This window comes from Crassostrea angulata, chromosome 1 (genome assembly GCF_025612915.1).
Source record: "Crassostrea angulata isolate pt1a10 chromosome 1, ASM2561291v2, whole genome shotgun sequence".
Taxonomy (NCBI): domain Eukaryota; kingdom Metazoa; phylum Mollusca; class Bivalvia; order Ostreida; family Ostreidae; genus Magallana; species Magallana angulata.
The window spans coordinates 55,357,817-55,375,445 of NC_069111.1; the positions used below are offsets into that span (position 1 = coordinate 55,357,817).

At 34.2% G+C, this 17,629-nt stretch overlaps 2 protein-coding genes across 2 annotated transcripts in view; both read right to left on the minus strand.

The window, feature by feature from the left end:
* Positions 1-3,752: 3,752 nt before the first annotated feature.
* Positions 3,753-7,351, minus strand: LOC128164265 (uncharacterized). The gene is made up of 7 exons (XM_052828042.1): positions 7,200-7,351; positions 6,777-6,820; positions 6,303-6,356; positions 5,873-5,905; positions 5,332-5,518; positions 4,411-4,756; positions 3,753-4,172 (listed from the first exon to the last, which is right to left on the minus strand). The coding sequence occupies exons 1-6, from the start codon at positions 7,349-7,351 to the stop codon at positions 4,411-4,413; spliced, it is 816 nt and encodes a 271-aa protein (XP_052684002.1). The 3' UTR covers positions 3,753-4,172.
* A 758-nt stretch (positions 7,352-8,109) lies between these two features.
* LOC128164330 (delta and Notch-like epidermal growth factor-related receptor) overlaps positions 8,110-17,629 on the minus strand; it is a 65,055-nt gene continuing 55,535 nt past the window's right edge. The window contains exons 2-5 of the mRNA XM_052828124.1: positions 11,271-11,365; positions 9,029-9,597; positions 8,562-8,684; positions 8,110-8,274 (exon numbers count right to left, since the gene is read on the minus strand). Coding sequence (XP_052684084.1) covers positions 8,153-8,274; positions 8,562-8,684; positions 9,029-9,245 — 462 coding nt within the window. The 5' untranslated portion in view covers positions 9,246-9,597; positions 11,271-11,365 and the 3' untranslated portion in view covers positions 8,110-8,152. The remainder of the gene's footprint in view (positions 8,275-8,561; positions 8,685-9,028; positions 9,598-11,270; positions 11,366-17,629) is intronic.

Genomic DNA, 17,629 nt, shown 5'->3' on the forward strand with positions numbered 1-17,629 from the left:
TTGGGAGGATAACAGTTGAAATTGACACCCCTCGAAAACCATTGTCAACCTCCGCTTCGCGTCGGTTGACAATGGTTTTCTCGGGGTGTCAATTTCAACTGTTTCCCTCCCAAACAGGCACTATTTATATACTATAACATATACTGTTACCATATAGTCTTTGTCACATGAAATTTTATGTGAGATCATCAGTTCTGAGACTGTCTTTCAGATTTTCCAGTAAACAATCTACAATATTTCAAATATTGATGGATGAACTGGGACGTGAAACCGAATCCTCCAGTACTTTGTCATCTGATTATTTGCAAAATGCAATTGAAGTTCTGCCACTACAGTACACCGGAATGTCAACAACAACTGATACTCTTGGCACAGGACGTGTGCAGAATTATGTGGAGGAAACCGTCCCAACGTACAGTGACCCTATGTTTAAGGCACATTTCAGAATGAGTCGTACTTCTTTTGAGGTATCCAAATATAATTGATTGTTGTTTCCTTTTGTTTGTAGGCATTGTCAAAACACTTAGGAGGGCTGGATGGTCAACAAATTAACCATCAAATCTACCTAAAATTAAGATATGATATATGAGTAATAAAATATTATTTCGAAGAAAAAAAATAATCCATACCTTTTTTTTTTATTTGGGGATTTTCCTATATTTATATAGAGCTCTTCTTCAAAAGGGAATCAGTGATGCCTAACAGATAATTTACATTTTTTTACATGTGGTTTTATACAGAGAGATTAATAGTTGGAGAGAGAGAAGAATTTCTTTTTTTAGGTTTGATTTGGGGTGATCAAATGACATGTATGTACAAGAGAAATATATAACTTGTAAAATCCAAGTGAGGCCTGCTATGAAGATAAGTTATTAATTGTTCAGATTTGGTGGTGGTTTTTACTTTCTGACTCTATCATATTTATGTATACATGCAAGAACATGTTTTCTTTGCTAAGTAATAGCTTTTATCTTTACATGTACCATAAACCTATACATGTTGCTAACAGTCTGATATGGGGACCCGTGGGTTCAAATCCCTCCACTGCTTACTTGTTCAACAGTAGTGTATTTCATATGGGAGGTCTCCATTGCCATCCTAACCATTACCTTTCAAGTCTTAATTTTGTTTCAAATAAATCACATTTGCTTACTCTTAAGGTGGTATGGGACCCGGGCCTGATGATATTATTGTGGATAAAAGTACATTATTTTCAAAATACTCTGATCGTTTTAAAATTTTCAATATTTACAGATTTGTAGTGAACGCTCTAAACTATAGTGCTATGCTTTTAGTTAACAATATCGGGAATAAAAACTTTTATAAAATTATATTTGATCTTATTGTTTATTTTGATTAGAAGTACGCCACAATATGCCGGTGTCCCATACCATCTTAAACTTTGTTTGATTTTGAAAACCTAAATGACATATATTCTAATCATAATTTTATGAAGTTCTAATATGTCAAATGTTTGATATAACTCTACACATTATATATATATATATATATATATATATATATATATATATATATATATATATATATATATATATATATATATTATTTAAGGAACTTTTAGTACTCATAGGGCCTTATATGCAAAAGATCAGGAACATATCCATGGTAAGACGCACTTTGGCCTGCATCTGGTATGTCGGAAATACTGAAACTTTCAGAAGTGTTGCAGACAGATTTGGCGTTAGTAAAAGGACTCTACACTATTATGTTGCAATTTCAATGCAGTGTTTAGAGACCATCTTATCCTCCAACAACTCATTTCTTGGCCAAGAAACGAGCAACAATACAACAGCATAGCAGAGGGTTTTCTTGGAAGAGCAGGATTTCCATTCGTTGTGGGAGCTCTAGATGGAACATATATTCCAATAAGTGGACCATCAAGCTACCGCGATTCATACATATGCAGGAAAGGATATCCAGCCATGCATCTTCAAGCAGTTTGTGGCAGTGATCTGTCTTCTCTGCCTATCCTGGCTCTGTCCATGATGCTCGGGTCTTCAAAAATAGCCCCCTGTATGATGCTCTTCAGGAACTCCCTCCAAAATTTCATCTACTTGGAGACTCGGCATACCCATTGTCAGCATCTGTCTTGACACCATTTAGAGACAATGGCCATCTCTCTTTAGAGGAAAAACATTACAACAATGCCCACAGCTCTACACGTGTAGATATAGAAAGATGTTTTGGGTTATTGAAAGGCAAATTTAGAAAACTGAAATTTTTAGACATGCATAAGGTTGAGGAAATTCCCAACTTAATTGTTGCATGTTGTGCATTACATAATTTCATCATTATGCACGAGAACATTGATGACACAGATGTAGAAGTTGAAATAGATCAGGTAGGTGACACCTTTGAGTACGATCTTGCTGAAACAGAAAGTGTGTCTGGTCAATGTAAACGACAGGAGATCATGCACTTGCTAGCTTGAAAGACCAGTTTGAGTTTATTTATGTGTTATAATTGTATCTAATAGAAATTACTGTACAACCAGTGTTTGCACAATAACAAGAGCTAGATGCTCATACATTCAAGCTTCCGTTTGTTTAACTGTAGTTACATACAGTTCTTTTAAATTGTACCGGTACATGTACCTACCGGTAAAATTTCAATGAATGCATACACAGTATTACCAGTAAGTAAAAAACCTTTATTTATTGTATTTGACCCCCAACCATATTTGATCTTCATTATAATACCGTACTCAAAAAATAATTCCTAAAAAATAGTACGTATTCCATTTTATTATACTTTCATGTTAAATACTGAAATCTGATTGGTTAAGACGCAGTTGATAATCCGTTCTATTACCCTCAGCGTTAGCAACACATTTGGCAACGTGTAACACAACAAATTGTTACATGCACGTACGGTTCGCCATATAGAAATCATGTCATACAGAAAATTAAGACATTCAGTATAATAAAATAAATAGTGCCTTTTTAGGAGGATAAGAGTTGAAATTGCAGCCCGAGAAAACTATTGTCAACCTCCGCAGGGTATAAATTTCAACTGTTACCCTCCCAAACAGGCACTATTTATATAGTGTCACCTGCAGAGAAACGCATCTCTTTTTTTGTTTGTCTGTCTCTCAGTTATGCCTCATATCTTTAAAAAAGCTGTAGTGGCTTTTATAACTAACCCTAAATCTACCGAGTATCTCGAACATCAACATATGGAATTTCATGGTTATGTTGAAGATGTTTTAAAGTCTTTTTAAAGTATACTTTTTATTGAGAGAGAGAAAGAGAGAGAATGAGAGGAGAGAGAGACTTTTAAAATACTTTATATCCATAATGAGAGAGAAAGAGAGAGGGATAGATACAAATTTGTGGTGTATGTATTATATGTGATTTGTTTTTTGTTGAACAGTGTTCCTGTAATTAAATTGATTAAATTTAACATCTGTTTTACAATATCAAAACCAAGATATTAATTAATTGTATATATTTTTATTGACTGTGGCAATTATATATATGTGTTACTGACTGTTACCGTAATAACAAGAACTACATCAAGAATTACTGGTATGTACATGTAGTATCTAGCATATTTCAACTTGTTCATGACGATTATTTGGATAAGTATGTCTGTCAGTATTATTAATCATATGTGAAATACAAACAAGTTTTATGATTGTTTATTATAAATTAATTATTTTATCTAAAACAAATTGACTATCAATATCATCATAGTTTAACTTCAGTACATACAGGCATCCTGATTATTAATATGTCAATTGCTTGATATATTTCTTAACTGTATGCATTACAGTATATTTATTTAACATTATATAAGATATTTAAAACATTGAATATGAATCAAATACATCAGATTTATAAACGGCGTTCAAATTTTCAGTCTCTTTCTATCATCTTTCACATACAATTACACTTTGCATCTTTTACAATGAAACAAATAAGAAATATAGTTTTCTGTACAATATAAATGAATTAAGTAAAACAGGCTCTTAATGTACAAGTTGAATATTTCAGGTACTTAAAATAAAAGAAAATGAATGATGATCGAAACAAACTGTCAAATCACAATTAACATATGAGAAACTGAATTTTAAAATAGACTATAGATGCAGTTTAATTATAGTTCATATCTTGGAAGCACAATTTATACTGGGAATTTTCAACTGTATTCTAAAATACAAAGGTAGGACAGTTTAATACCATAATGAATTTCCTTGATTCATTTTAATTGTACCTATTGTTATGTAAGTGATATAAATTATAACTTTATAGAGAGAGAGAGAATTAAGTAATGAAATAATTAACTTAATGAAAGCAAATAGACAGTGGTATTTCGTAATCATTCTGACTTTGAATATACACAATATCTTTTGTTAATTAAAGTACAATTGAGTGCCTATTATTTTACCTATTTATTAAATGCATCAGCAAGACGTTCTAGAGCTTGCATCCTTCTCTCCTCAAGATTTAATCTCTCTTTGTCCAGCTCTATCCTCTCCTGGTGCATTTTCTTCAACTCACCTCTGTAATTTTCCATCCAGGCTGGCTCTTTGTCATTTTTTCGTTTCTTAGGAGTTGGTTTTTGGGGCATTGGTGTTGTGCTGGAGGTAGAAGCTGCCATAGTCAAGCTCGATGGTACCGTTACCGGTTGGACAGCAGGATCGCCGTGCAGCATTTTATCCATCTCGTCAAAATACTGCCAGGATTGGCGACTGTTTCCAGTTTTATTATTTCTTTCTTTTATAATTTTATACCTAAAAATAATATATATTTATACCTAACATTTATATACTGTGTAAGGTAGTCAGGAAGATATAATCATTACATGGTTTGTAGTTAATTTAATATGATATATACATGTACATGGTCAATAAATTCCATATGGGGTGAGAATGAAGCTAGTAAGCTCCATATGAAATTAACCTACCATGTATAAACCATATTAGGTCAACTTCAATCCATGTAACTTATTATATACCGGTATATGTGTGTGTGTGTGTGTAAATTGTAAATGTTGGGATTCAGCATGTCATAATTAAGACTGACAGGTAGGGTAAAACCACCTATATAGCTCATGGGGAAAATATCAGACTAATATTTGAGCCATAAATAATGATCTTGGCTTTTACTTTTGACATAAAGCCATGATAGGCTTTGAGTCTTTGTATGTATGATTTATAAAAATAAATCTAATTAACACTTAATGAAACAAGACCCTAAATGATTAGATAGCATAAGGACAGGATATGGCCTGGACAAAGCAATGATCATATGCTCCCCTGCCTTAAAACTTTTTTCAAGGTGCATTGCAATATATTCAACTGTAAACCTCATTTTCAATGATCTGAATTTCCGGTCGCATTCATCTCCACTGAAATGATATCCTTTGTTGCAAATTTCCTCCGAAATCCTCTTCCATGCTTGTTTTTGTGTTATAATGTTTGACGAAAACATACCCGAAAACTCGGTCTTTAAACTTATTAATAAATGCACTGCCTCATGGCTCCATTTTGGATCTAAAAAAGGAATTGTCTGCAATTAATTCAAAAGTAAGCTTGTTTATCTTTCGGAATAATTTATTATATTGCTTTTCAAACTCGATTAAAATAATTCTTAATACTTAAATCAATATTATTATCATTCATTTATTGACAAATACCATCATCTTTCAATATTTTTTTCCCAAACATAATAACTTGTGAAAATTAAACGACAAATTTATTTATTGACTAATATCCAAAAGAATACTTATGTAAATATTAATATTTTTCAATCACTGCAACTCAAACAAAGAGAAAATTAAATACAAATCAAAGTCAAAAGATTTTTATTATTTAAAAGAAAGCATTATAGAACAAAAAGTGAACAACCTCCAGGATTCTCAGATCCTTCTGGTGGCTGTGCTGTTGAAAAGAGTGTTTATAATTCATTCTCATTAGTCATAGTGTATTTGGTTTAAAGAAAATGAAAAAAAGTGAGCTACTCACACTCCCCATGCAATTATTACTTGACAATTACATAATTATATAATGAATTGCTGGTTATGCAGGTATGCATTTAATACATGTACCTGGTACACAAAATATAATTCAACTTTAAAAAAGGGATCACCCTCAAATAATTATCATAATTATCAAAACTTTCTAAAAATACATGTATAATATGTACATCTTTAATAACAACAAAATTTTAAGTTTACTTTATATCAATCATTTTCCACTATCTAATCTATCACAGTCCCGTTTAATCCAATTAACATTCATAAATTTGTTTGCAGTTAACTTTTTCTTTTAAAAATACCTCCTTGCTTTTCAGCTAACACTTCATCTTGGTTGTGGTCATTTACAGAGGATTCTGAAAAATGATCTGATATTTCAAAGGGAGATGATCACATTTTTAGCTTAAAAAAATGACAATGGGCTACAAAAATTTTTTTCAGCTACAAGCGATATACAATGCAGAATTTTTCTGCAAAGCATTTTAAACTTGTTTATAATCATAAAATAATTAAGAAAATTTGTAGCTCAAATTATGACCATGTATGCCTCTTTAAAGCAAATGACTGTAACATGTCTTAATAATAAAAAAAAATATGACAGTAACATATTAGCTAGTATAAATAAAAGATGATAAATAAGAGTTATTTCATTAAAATAAATGTATTCACTGGCAAGTATCTTTAAAAAAAGAGGGGGAATCATTGTTTTGTTTTTCATTTTCAGTTACCAGACCAGTTATGTTTTACCTAGCATTCATTAATAGTTTCAGCATTACCTTGATCTTCACAAGTTTTAGTTGACTCACTGGGACATGTATCTCTATACGGGTATATGAAACATATCAACACAGTATTAAAATTTAACATACCTTTGAAAAAAAAATCAAAGTGAAATAGAATAATTCGTTGTATAATTATATAGTAATGTAACCTTGTTGAAAAAACAGACAGAATGTCTGCCTTTGCTTTATTAAAATAAAAAATATTCTTTGGTCATTTTTTTTCAATGGTTTGTGATAATTAACAATAAATATGAAATGAGTTAGGTAGGTTTATTGTCATTTCATTATTTTTCAACCCTTACATATTTGCAAAAACAACAAAAACTTTATCATATTTACTATGCTATTATAATTGTAGAATGTCAATCATTGTTTATAATTAAGAATCATTTTTTAAAAAACAAAAAACTTATAAACCTGGACTCTTCTATAATGTTTATTGCATGTTTATGTTGAGAACTAGGCCTAGTGCAGCTGTGATTCTTGCAGTCAGAAAGTGTAAAGAAAAGACCTTCACAAACAGCACATTGATATAAAGTTTCATTACAATACTTATCCATCTTATTCATGATGCGGTAGCAGACGATAGTGACTTACGACAAGGAAACCCCTTGTTTGTAGCACTGAATAACTTTTTGAATCACAGTTAATGCAGAGACAAACAATGGTCAGATTGTCGAAAGTCTGTTTTTCTCCCACAATTTCATTACTACTTCGTATGTAGCTTTCCCTGTTGTCGTAAATGTACACAATACATATATAATGAAACCCTAAACGATCGAATATTCCGGATTATCATATACCTGTGTTATAAAACGAAAATTGTAAATGTCAAAAACAAAAACCTATGCATTGTCAGCCATTTTGGATTTTAGCGAGCGCTTGCAGTGCTTTCAGTTAACCAATTCCGTTCGCATTCATATCCGATCACGAGTGTTCGCTCTGTTGAACACGCCTCTGAAGAAAATGAAAGCGCTTATGTTTTACTCGATCTTTGTGTTTTCATTTATTTAAGTTTTATATATATTTCACCGACCACTGAGGTTTTTCTTGGATTTAAGGAACTGGTTGTCCCGAAAATTTGACAGTATCTATTGTTCGTGTCGTTAGCCATTTTTAGTGCTTTTTATATTCAGTTTACTGGCTTAGTATCTATATATTATCCGACACTTTAAAGATGCCTGGTGTTGTAGACTTTATTCAGTGCTTTATATATATATATATATATATATATATATATATATATATATATATATATATATATATATATTATATACACATCTGACGGTTAAATGTTTGACCACCCAACTTCCGTTACACATGCTCATTCATTTATTTAATTCCCTGTTTTGACATAGTAGTTAACATAATCAGCCTAGACTCAGACCGCTGGCAAGAGCAGCAGGGACAAGGAAAAGCAGAGGAATGGTCAGGGCTCCATAAACCAGGATCAGGTTTCTACGGGATTTCTCTGTTGTGGTGGAACTTTCAGCTTTGGATATAAGTATTTAATAGTAGTTTAGTAAATTAACAAAATAAAACAAGCCTCAGCTTGCTCAATGTAAATTGTACATTTCATACATTCAATTTATGCACTCAGTTGTTGACTTTTTTCTCCACAATAACCATGGAAACAGTTAAACATTACATTTGCAAACATTTACTATCAAGTACATGAACTATATATCTGCTAACTCATCACATTCACCCGTCAAATGTTGCATTGTATTATAGTGGAACAAAAAAACAATAAAGCCCAAAACTGATTGTCATGTGTACCAAGACATTCTGGTGGTCCGTAGGTATTCGCTGGACAAGTACATACTCCATATCCTTGCGGTGTTTGGGTACACAGGGTGTTTCCCTTGCACTGATCGGTCTCTCCAAACTCACCGCATTCCCCTGTTAAATGTCACAATATATTACAACGGATCAGAAATTAGTAAACAGTTTCCCAAACATGGAGTTTTCACAGGATGTTTTACGATCAGAATAATATGAAAATATTATAAACACTTTGTTACCTACAGATGATTATTCTTGTAAGTTTTATGCAGCTTAAAGTTGTCCGAGTATTTCTGATTTATTAACCAGTACCTATTATGTATTTTAATCTAACAATCATTCTAGTAGTGTTTCAAAATAACCAAACCTATCGAAATATTTTGGACCATATGTTAACAGTGTTAATTACCGTGAGAAAACTAGGGAAATATATAATCATCTGTTTGGTTAGTGATACCTACCAGGGCACCCGTCCGATAAGGCGGTAATGATGGGAGGGTTGTCAAAAAAACCGGGTTTACAAACACATACATTATCGGTATCAGAAGTATCACATACTGCATTTTCCCCACAATCCGTACTGGCATTACATTCAGACTTTGGGCTAGCGTTGGTTTCACGCTTAAAAATAAATAAACACATACATGCGAAAAACAGTAAACGTCTGCACCCTTCCATGTTCAGTGCATTTTAAGATATAGCAATGAATAGTCAATACTAATAAATCCACATAAATTCATAAGATCACCAATTGCAATTTTAGGAGTATGATTTCGATACACACCTATAACAGACCATAGATATAATCGGTGAAAACATCTCATCATAGTTTTTGGTTGTTTGCTAGCTTATGTCTTTGGGCTGGAAACGACAAAGCGTCTCTTTGTGGTAAATATGTAATTTTAGTACATTGATACCTTCCTTGTTTTGCCTCGGACTGGAATGTCTCGACGTTGAAGTACTATATGCTCGTATGCACAACTGACAACAGTTGTAATTATCACTGTGATGTTTAAGGAAGGAGTCTTTTCTGGTTTTCGACATGTCAAACGTAAATTAATTGATTAATTGTACAATAAATGAAGATGAAAGAAAATTAAAATAGTATATTTTCTTATTTATTATCATACAACTTGGCATAAAAATAGTAATCAATGTTAAGAATCTAATAAGGACTATATTTTTGACGGAATATTGGCGTAGGGAAATATCACGTTTCGCAATTCAGAATTGCTGTAGATTAGTGAGTCTATTTTAGCATTTTCAAAACAATAAGAACTTTGTTGGAATCTTTAACTAATGTAAACTAATGATATGATTAGTTTTCAGAATTTGTTTTTTAAATAATATTTGCGTATCAACTTACTTTTTATCAGCTTTTTAAGCGCCCGTTCTATACATGAATTTGTGTGAAAAAATCACTAAAATCAGTTTTTTCACTTATTAGATGGTTAATATATTAGTTTTTCTGTAAATATATGACTTTATATCAAATCTTTATAATACGTAAAAATCAGAAATATTTTAATATTGGAGGCATTAAAAAATAATCAAAAGATCTTCAAAATTTAACAAATTTAAAGGAACAGTGGGCTAACAAATATTAATTTTAGTTTCATCATTTATTTCAATTTAGTAGAATAGGCAGATAGAAATTCTAATTAATTATTATTGCATTGGAAAATAGAATCTTCATATCTTAAACAGACGTCTACATAACTGCAAAGAACTACATTTATTCTTGTCATCCTCTCAGTTGAGGATCAAGAGGCCCAGGGGCCACATCGCTAACCTGAGCAACTATTGCCTTATCTCTGATCAAATTAGCATTACAGTATCAAAATAACTTGACAACTAAGTACAGTAGATCTTGCTAAAAAAAAATGAAAATCTGGAAATTTTTATCCACATCCTTTTTTGTGGTCAATACTAAGCCCCTTTTGTTATTGTACCTGTAAGAGGATTTTCTCTATTTAATTTGAGCTTTCTTGGCCTAATAGTTTTTAAAAGAATTTTTTTAAAGATTTTTTCTATATATTCCTGTATAAAAATTTATCCCCCAATTGTGGCCCCACCCTACCCCCGGGGACCATGATTGTAACAAACTTGAATCTTCACTATCTGAGGATGCTTCCACTCAAATTTGAGCTTTTCTGGCTTATAGTTTTTGAGAAGAAGATTTTCGCCATATATTCCTATATAAAAATCTATTCCCCCATTGCGGCCCAATCATACCCTAGGGACTATGTTTTGAATAAAATTGAATCCACACCACCTAGGGATGCTTCCATTTTAATTTGAACTTTTCTGGCCTAAAAGTTAATGAGAAGAAGATTTTTTAAGATTTTCTCTATATATTCCTATGCAGAAACTTGATCCCCCTATTGTAGTCTTACCCTACCCCCGGGGACCACGATTTGAACAAACTTGAATCTACACTACCTGAGGATGCTTCCATTTTAATTTGAGCTTTTCTGACCTGATAGTTTTTGAGAGGAAGATTTTCTCTATATATTCCTTGTAAAACTTGATACCCCTGTTGTGGCCCCACCCTACCCCCGGGGACCATGATTTGAATAAACTTGAATTTACACTACCCGAGGATGCCTCCACACAAGTTTAAGCTTTTCTGGCCGAATAGTTTTTGAGAAGAAGATTTTTGAAAAATGCCAACAAATTTTCAATAATTCTCAATTATCTCACCTTTAAAGAGGTGTGGCCCTTCATTTGAACAAATTTGGATCCCCTTCATCTAGTGATGCTTTGTGCCAAATTTGGTTGAAATCTGCCCTGTGGTTCTGGAGAAGAAGAAAATGTGAAAAGTTTACAACGACAACGCCGCCAACGCCAACGACGACGACAGACAACGGACAAATTTTGATCTGAAAAGCTCACTTGAGCTTTCAACTCAGATGAGCTAAAAAGGGAATGACCTTTTCCTAACCTTTATGCGAAAACGAGAAGGTCAAATGTGATTAAACATAGAATCATTTGGTTATAAGTTCTGTTTTACTATGTCAAAATATCATGAATTTCTTATTATAAGAAGAATGTTTGATAACGAGAAGACTCCTTCCTCAATTAGTCTGTATATAACACTTACATATGAGATATACGGCAAGTAATTGCTCTGCACTCACAAAAAATTAAAACCTGGCACACACACCGCAGCTTACCATACGCCATGTACACAACAGCCAGACACAACACTCACCCGATATCAAGCTCACTCGTTCCTATTAACATTCAGCCACACTACACTCCCCTCTTCTTTGAAAAAAAGAGCATACTCCTGTACCGTAATACCTAACATACCTAAGACAATGTACATAAACAAGAGTGTTTAACAAAAGTAATTATGCTCAATGGTGGTTGACTAGACTTGTTGTAAGTTGTGAATATGATGCAAGTTGTCTATACATATGCCAAAAGCCATTTTGACATTGGGAAACGGGTAAGATTTCTCATATGATCAATATGACTATTGATGGTAATGCAGCACTTGATATCGTGAACCGAGACATTATTAATCTCGAGCGCCTCGATGATGTGGGCTCGGCCTGTAGGGTTAACTGTATCCACTATGATGTTCAGCGGGCCCTTAATTAGAGTAATACTGCTTCCCATCTTAGCCTTGCCTTGGTGTGGGACAGAATAACCTTCCTGAATGAAGATGACTTCATAGTTTTCCTCTTCCCCCCCAACTCATCTATCACTGTCCACTCATCTTCAATAACTACAGGAACTGGTACACAGTGTACCCTTACATGGTCCTCGAGCTGTAATAATTTCTCTCTGTCCAATGACTTGAAGTCAATCCTATTCTTAGGGTCATGGTATCAACAAGTGCCAAAAGAATCCTCCAGTGTATGGGGACAGCCGGTGAATTTACTGGTATCATTTTATAGGCGTCAACTCTCGGATACCACATAGTACGGGTCAGGAGACCCATCTACTGTTGCGTCCTTGGGATAATAGGATACTTGCAAGGGGTTTGGACTTTGTCGTTAACATAGTTAACCAGATCCTCGACCGTTCCTGTACCAAAAATGTACTTGGCTAGGGTCTCCAAACACGATGCTCTCAACCTGCGGTAGTCCGGCGAGTTGTTGAGACCTTTCCATGGGTGATCCCAAATATGCGGGGAATATTGTACTCCCAAGCATGATGCTTGAGATGTTAAGACTTCCCTCCACAACCCTCAATTCGACATGTCGATCTTCTTTCCCCAGTAGATTGAGGTTTTGGACAAGTTTCCGGATCACCAGTATGTTCCGAGGATGATTGAGATTTTGCACACTCAAAGGTAGTTTCAGGTACCGAATCAGATCACCGTTTACGTTTTGTAACAGGTCAGCAGTCATTATCATCAAAGGTTGTGTCTATTGATTCGTTGTTTCTGTCCAACTGTTCGGACGAGCTGTCTGTATCTCAATCCATCTTATTTGAATGAACCATTAAAAACAACACATATTACAAAAAGCAATAAGAATTTGCGCTACTTGACACCTTGGGCAAATATAGGTTTTTAAAGTATTTGCTACCTCTTGAGTTATCGCGACACAGGCTCCCTGATACCAATTATCACAAGAATCGATTAATTTAATGTCTTTCCCATATAACTTCAGATAAATTTACTGATAATTGAATTTTTTCTAAGTCCAAGGCACATAAATCTGTCAAAAATTGCTTGACCGTACACAAAATTAAACTTGATCTAGATAGTATTATGATTAACCTGCATATCAAGTTTCATTTCAATATGTGCATCCTATGCGAAGAAAATGAATGGAAACTGCAAATAATTGGAGTCCAAGGGGCATAACTCTGTCGAAAATTGCACGATGGTATCAAAATACACATTTCTTCAGTTAATCTTTTAAAGATACACTGAACCTCATATTTGTCTAGATTTTCATATATGAATGAATAAAATTGTCATTTAATAAAGTGCATATGGTTTAAAATAAACACAAAATACAGGAAACAAAAATATTTTTATTGAAAAACAAAATTTCATTATTCACAATTGTAAATTTATTTAAACAGCTTTAATTTTGTTTTTAATAATGTCTTCACACATTCAAAATATACGAATGCATGATGATGGGCACTTTCTTATCCATCATTTTTATGCATTATCAAATTAATTTTTAGTTTAATAGTCTGTAGAACACAGAGAATATGTGGGAAGGGGTGACAGGGTAACCTCAAGACTTGAAACCAAAAGAATCGACCCGCAAAACCCATGTCGCCAGGTGGTAGCAGAAGTACATGTTGGGCTCTAATTAAAAATTAAAAAATCAATTAGCTGTGTGAACATATGCATAGCAAATACATGAATATTTGTTGAAAAAAATACACTGCCCATGCAGTGTAATAAGTATAACAAGATGGCAGTACAAAAACCAAATTTGCATATCAGGTCACAGTATCTTAAGTAGAAACACACATCACAGAGAGAGAAAAAAATAATCTGCTATTGATAAATGTATATGTTATTGTATGCATGTACACGTGGATCAGGTAGTGAATAATAATAACAAACCAGGTCAGTTTCAAGCTTGTGCCCCAGAATATTATCTAGCCACCATGCTATCTGGTCTCAAGCGACTGAGTCTGACCACCACATATGTTATATTTTACTGGTTGATGTTTATTATTATAAAGCCTAGCTGCACAATATTTAACACATCAAATTCTTTACAAACATGTACAAATCTTCATGAATTTTTAAATTTAAAAATAAAGCTGTGAAAGGCAATATGATACAAAATTGTTTTATGAAAAAAAGGCAAAGAAATCATGATGCAAACATGCACGATAATTACATCATTCTACACTTGTGTACCATGGGACCCCACACCTTTGAAATGCAATGTTTACAGTTTATGCAATTATGGTGTGTATAAAATAGTTCAATACATAATAAGACATACAAGTACATATATAGCAAAATAACAAAAAGAAATTCAAAACAGTGTTTTAGATATCTACTGTAAGCACAGAGCCAGCAAAATGAATTAATCATCTTGGCTCCAACAATTTACTGATGAGCAAAACATAATATGTTTCACGTGTAATCATCATGCAAACATGCATGCACTTTGATTAAAGCATTTTATAATTGTGTACCCTGTGAACCCCACCTCTTTCAAATGCACTGTTTACAGTGTCTGGTGTGTAGTTCAATACACAAAAAGAAATACATGTAAAGCCTAGTGAGAAGTAATCAAGAATTCAAAAGTGCGGTGATGTACAAAACAAACACGTGTAGATACACTCATAACACTTGACTGAAAAGATAAATGTTTTGAAAAGAAAAGGTCAACACGACATATCCTGTATTGAAACATACCTTTATAATCTCTTAAACGATAGTTGAGTTGCATCTTCCACTCTGGACGTCTTGCAGGCCATGCATCTTATGAAAATGTTGACACACCGCTGTAAGCTGTTCGCAACCAAAACAAGGCGAGTGAAAGCGCTATGTTGACGCGGATGGTAAGCAAACGACAATGCAATTTTAAGAAATAAACGCCTTTCATCACAGATTTTCGATTCAAGATTGTTTAAAATAAAACTTAAAATGATTATTTAAAGCAATCAATCGATAAATTTCAACAGTGATCGCTTTACTAAATCGAAATTAAGGAAAAATATGAAAACATGACATGGGCGGAGCTAACCTCATGAAAGGTCACGTGATATTCAGGAACTGAAATCTATAGGAGGCCTTAACCTAACTGCGGTATCAACTGTATGTTCAATGTCTATAATGTTTCCGAGATCAAAATCGTTTTCAGCAAACAAATCTTGGTACCCGGTATTCTGCGCAAGGTTTAAAAGCTGATTTTGTTGACTTTCACTCAAATTTGTGACTTACTTCTGTAACAAAGATCTTTGACAATTTTGTAACAGGTTTTTTCTTAACTGAAAAATTCTACTGGAACAGCTTCAACTGCTTTTCCAACAAAAGTTCCTTTTTGAATGGCATAATATCTATCACTAGCATTAACTAAACAAAGTATCGGCATTGTCTGCTCGAATTGCATACATCTGTAGCCTGTTGTTGGTTGCCCATGACTTTCACATGTAGGTTCTGTATGGTCAGGTTCATATTTATATTCTTGGTTGATCTGATTATTTGTATTATTGTGTTTGGAGGGTAACATTTGATGCCGCCTTGGCTCAGACAGGGGTTGAGCTGTATTGGGGAAACATTCAACCAAAGGTGTGTGTCCTGTCTCTTTATGGATAGACTTAGGAATCTTCTCATTCAAGTCATCATAGCTGTAGTCTAGTAAACTACCACCCATATATTTGGCTAGATAGTCATCCATACCATCACTAGGGAGTTGTTTAGCATCTTCATCGTCAGAGTGATCTGTTGAGTTGTATTCGAGACAATCTAACAACTGGGGGTAGTTCTCAGCTTTGGAATACTGGCTAGGTCTCCTAAAGAGATATGACCCTGTTTTCGGAAATTCCAAATCCGTCATCTAACAACTGACCAACACCCAGTAATGCCTTCAGATATTTATTTTAAATTTCTTCTGATGAGATGAAGACATTGTGTTTCTGTAAACAGTCAATAACAAACCTAATAAGTAAAAATATCATATTAATGATATCGTCAAAAAATGTAAGAATGAAACATGTATGCTTTCAAGTTGTCATATCACTTGTAAACATATGTCCGCATTTTCAATCTGTCGCTAAAATACACCGTTAGCTATAGGACGTGGTGCAATGTTGCAGTATGGCAAAAAACTATTATACATAACAAGAGCTTCTATTGATATGCTAGACACAATGCAAATTGGGTAATTTTTTTTTTAATTTTCTATCAAGAATTAGTTGATTAGAAATGAAGCATGTTGTGTCCTGTAATGATGTTCGTAAGCCATCATTACATATGGCAAATGTAAACCCAATCTAAAAGATGGTTATCCACATATGCGCTAAACATTGTTACCAACGTCTAGCTGAATTGCTCCACCATACCATCACTTATAGGATAGGGCGTTATCTGTGTTTGGGGTTTTTCTTATATTAAGTGCCTTATACATCTCTTCAAAGAGCGTACTATTCTTCTGAAGTCCTTGATCGAAGTGTACTGTAAATGGTATGCATTATGGAAAAAACACTTCCTCGAAAATTAACTGTGTCATTGTTTTGGCTACCAAATTGGGCAAAGGGACGCATTCAATCAATATTGTAAAGATGTCGGAGACGTTGTAAAATGTCAGAATAATGTACGTATTGCATGCTTGGTTTACACTGACAATGGAACATCGTCTTCTCGACGGTTTTGCAAGAGAGTAACCCATCGTCAACATAAAAATTATCTCTGATGAGATTCTTTACATCCTTGTCAGCGGTTTGCACCACTTTTCTGAACCCATAGTTTGCCACTGCCGGTGATACCGTATTACCAAAGACGTGCCTAGGCATTTGATAATCTACAAAGGGCTCATGAAAGTTGTTATTCTGGTGCCATATAGTAGTAGGCCTCCATCGGTCGCAGACGACCATGGGATATTGTATCCTATTTTGTCTTTCTATGACAGCAACGTTTGTGGCTGAAAAGTCCTATACGGGAGAGACATTCTTTTCCGCAAAAGTCACATCTGTGAATGGTTTCTGATCCTTCGGGGTTTCGGCGCTGCTTTCGTTGTGCGCGTTTGTTTTCTGCTGCGTGCACAAGCTTTTCTTCCCCTGACTTGATCTGTCTGAGTAGCGTGGACCTCCATCTGGGTCGATCTGCTGCTAGGTCTTCCCAAGATCGCACGTCGATATCAAGGGCCTGCATGTCTCTTTTTACGACATCCTTGAATCGAAGTTGTGGGCGCCCAATGCTTCGTTTCCCAGATCTCAATTCTCCATACAAGATGTCCTTAGGAATACGTCCGTCATCCATTCGACGCACATGCCCGAGCCAGCGTAACCTGCGTTGTCGAAGCATAGTGAACATGCTTGGAAGGTTCGCCCGAGACAGGACTTCGGTGTTAGGCACCTTGTCCTGCCACGAAATGCCCAGGATGCGGCGCAGACATCGC

Bases quoted from the DNA above. Each gene is read 5' to 3' on its own strand.
- LOC128164265 (XM_052828042.1), bottom strand. From the start codon at position 7,351: ATGAATAAGATGGATAAGTATTGTAATGAAACTTTATATCAATGTGCT. The intron at 6,357-6,776 runs GTAATGCTGAAA...ATCATTTTTCAG, and splicing joins TAAAACTTGTGAAGATCAAG to AATCCTCTGTAAATGACCAC. The intron at 5,906-6,302 runs GTATTTTTAAAA...TCTTTTCAACAG, and splicing joins GTTAGCTGAAAAGCAAGGAG to CACAGCCACCAGAAGGATCT.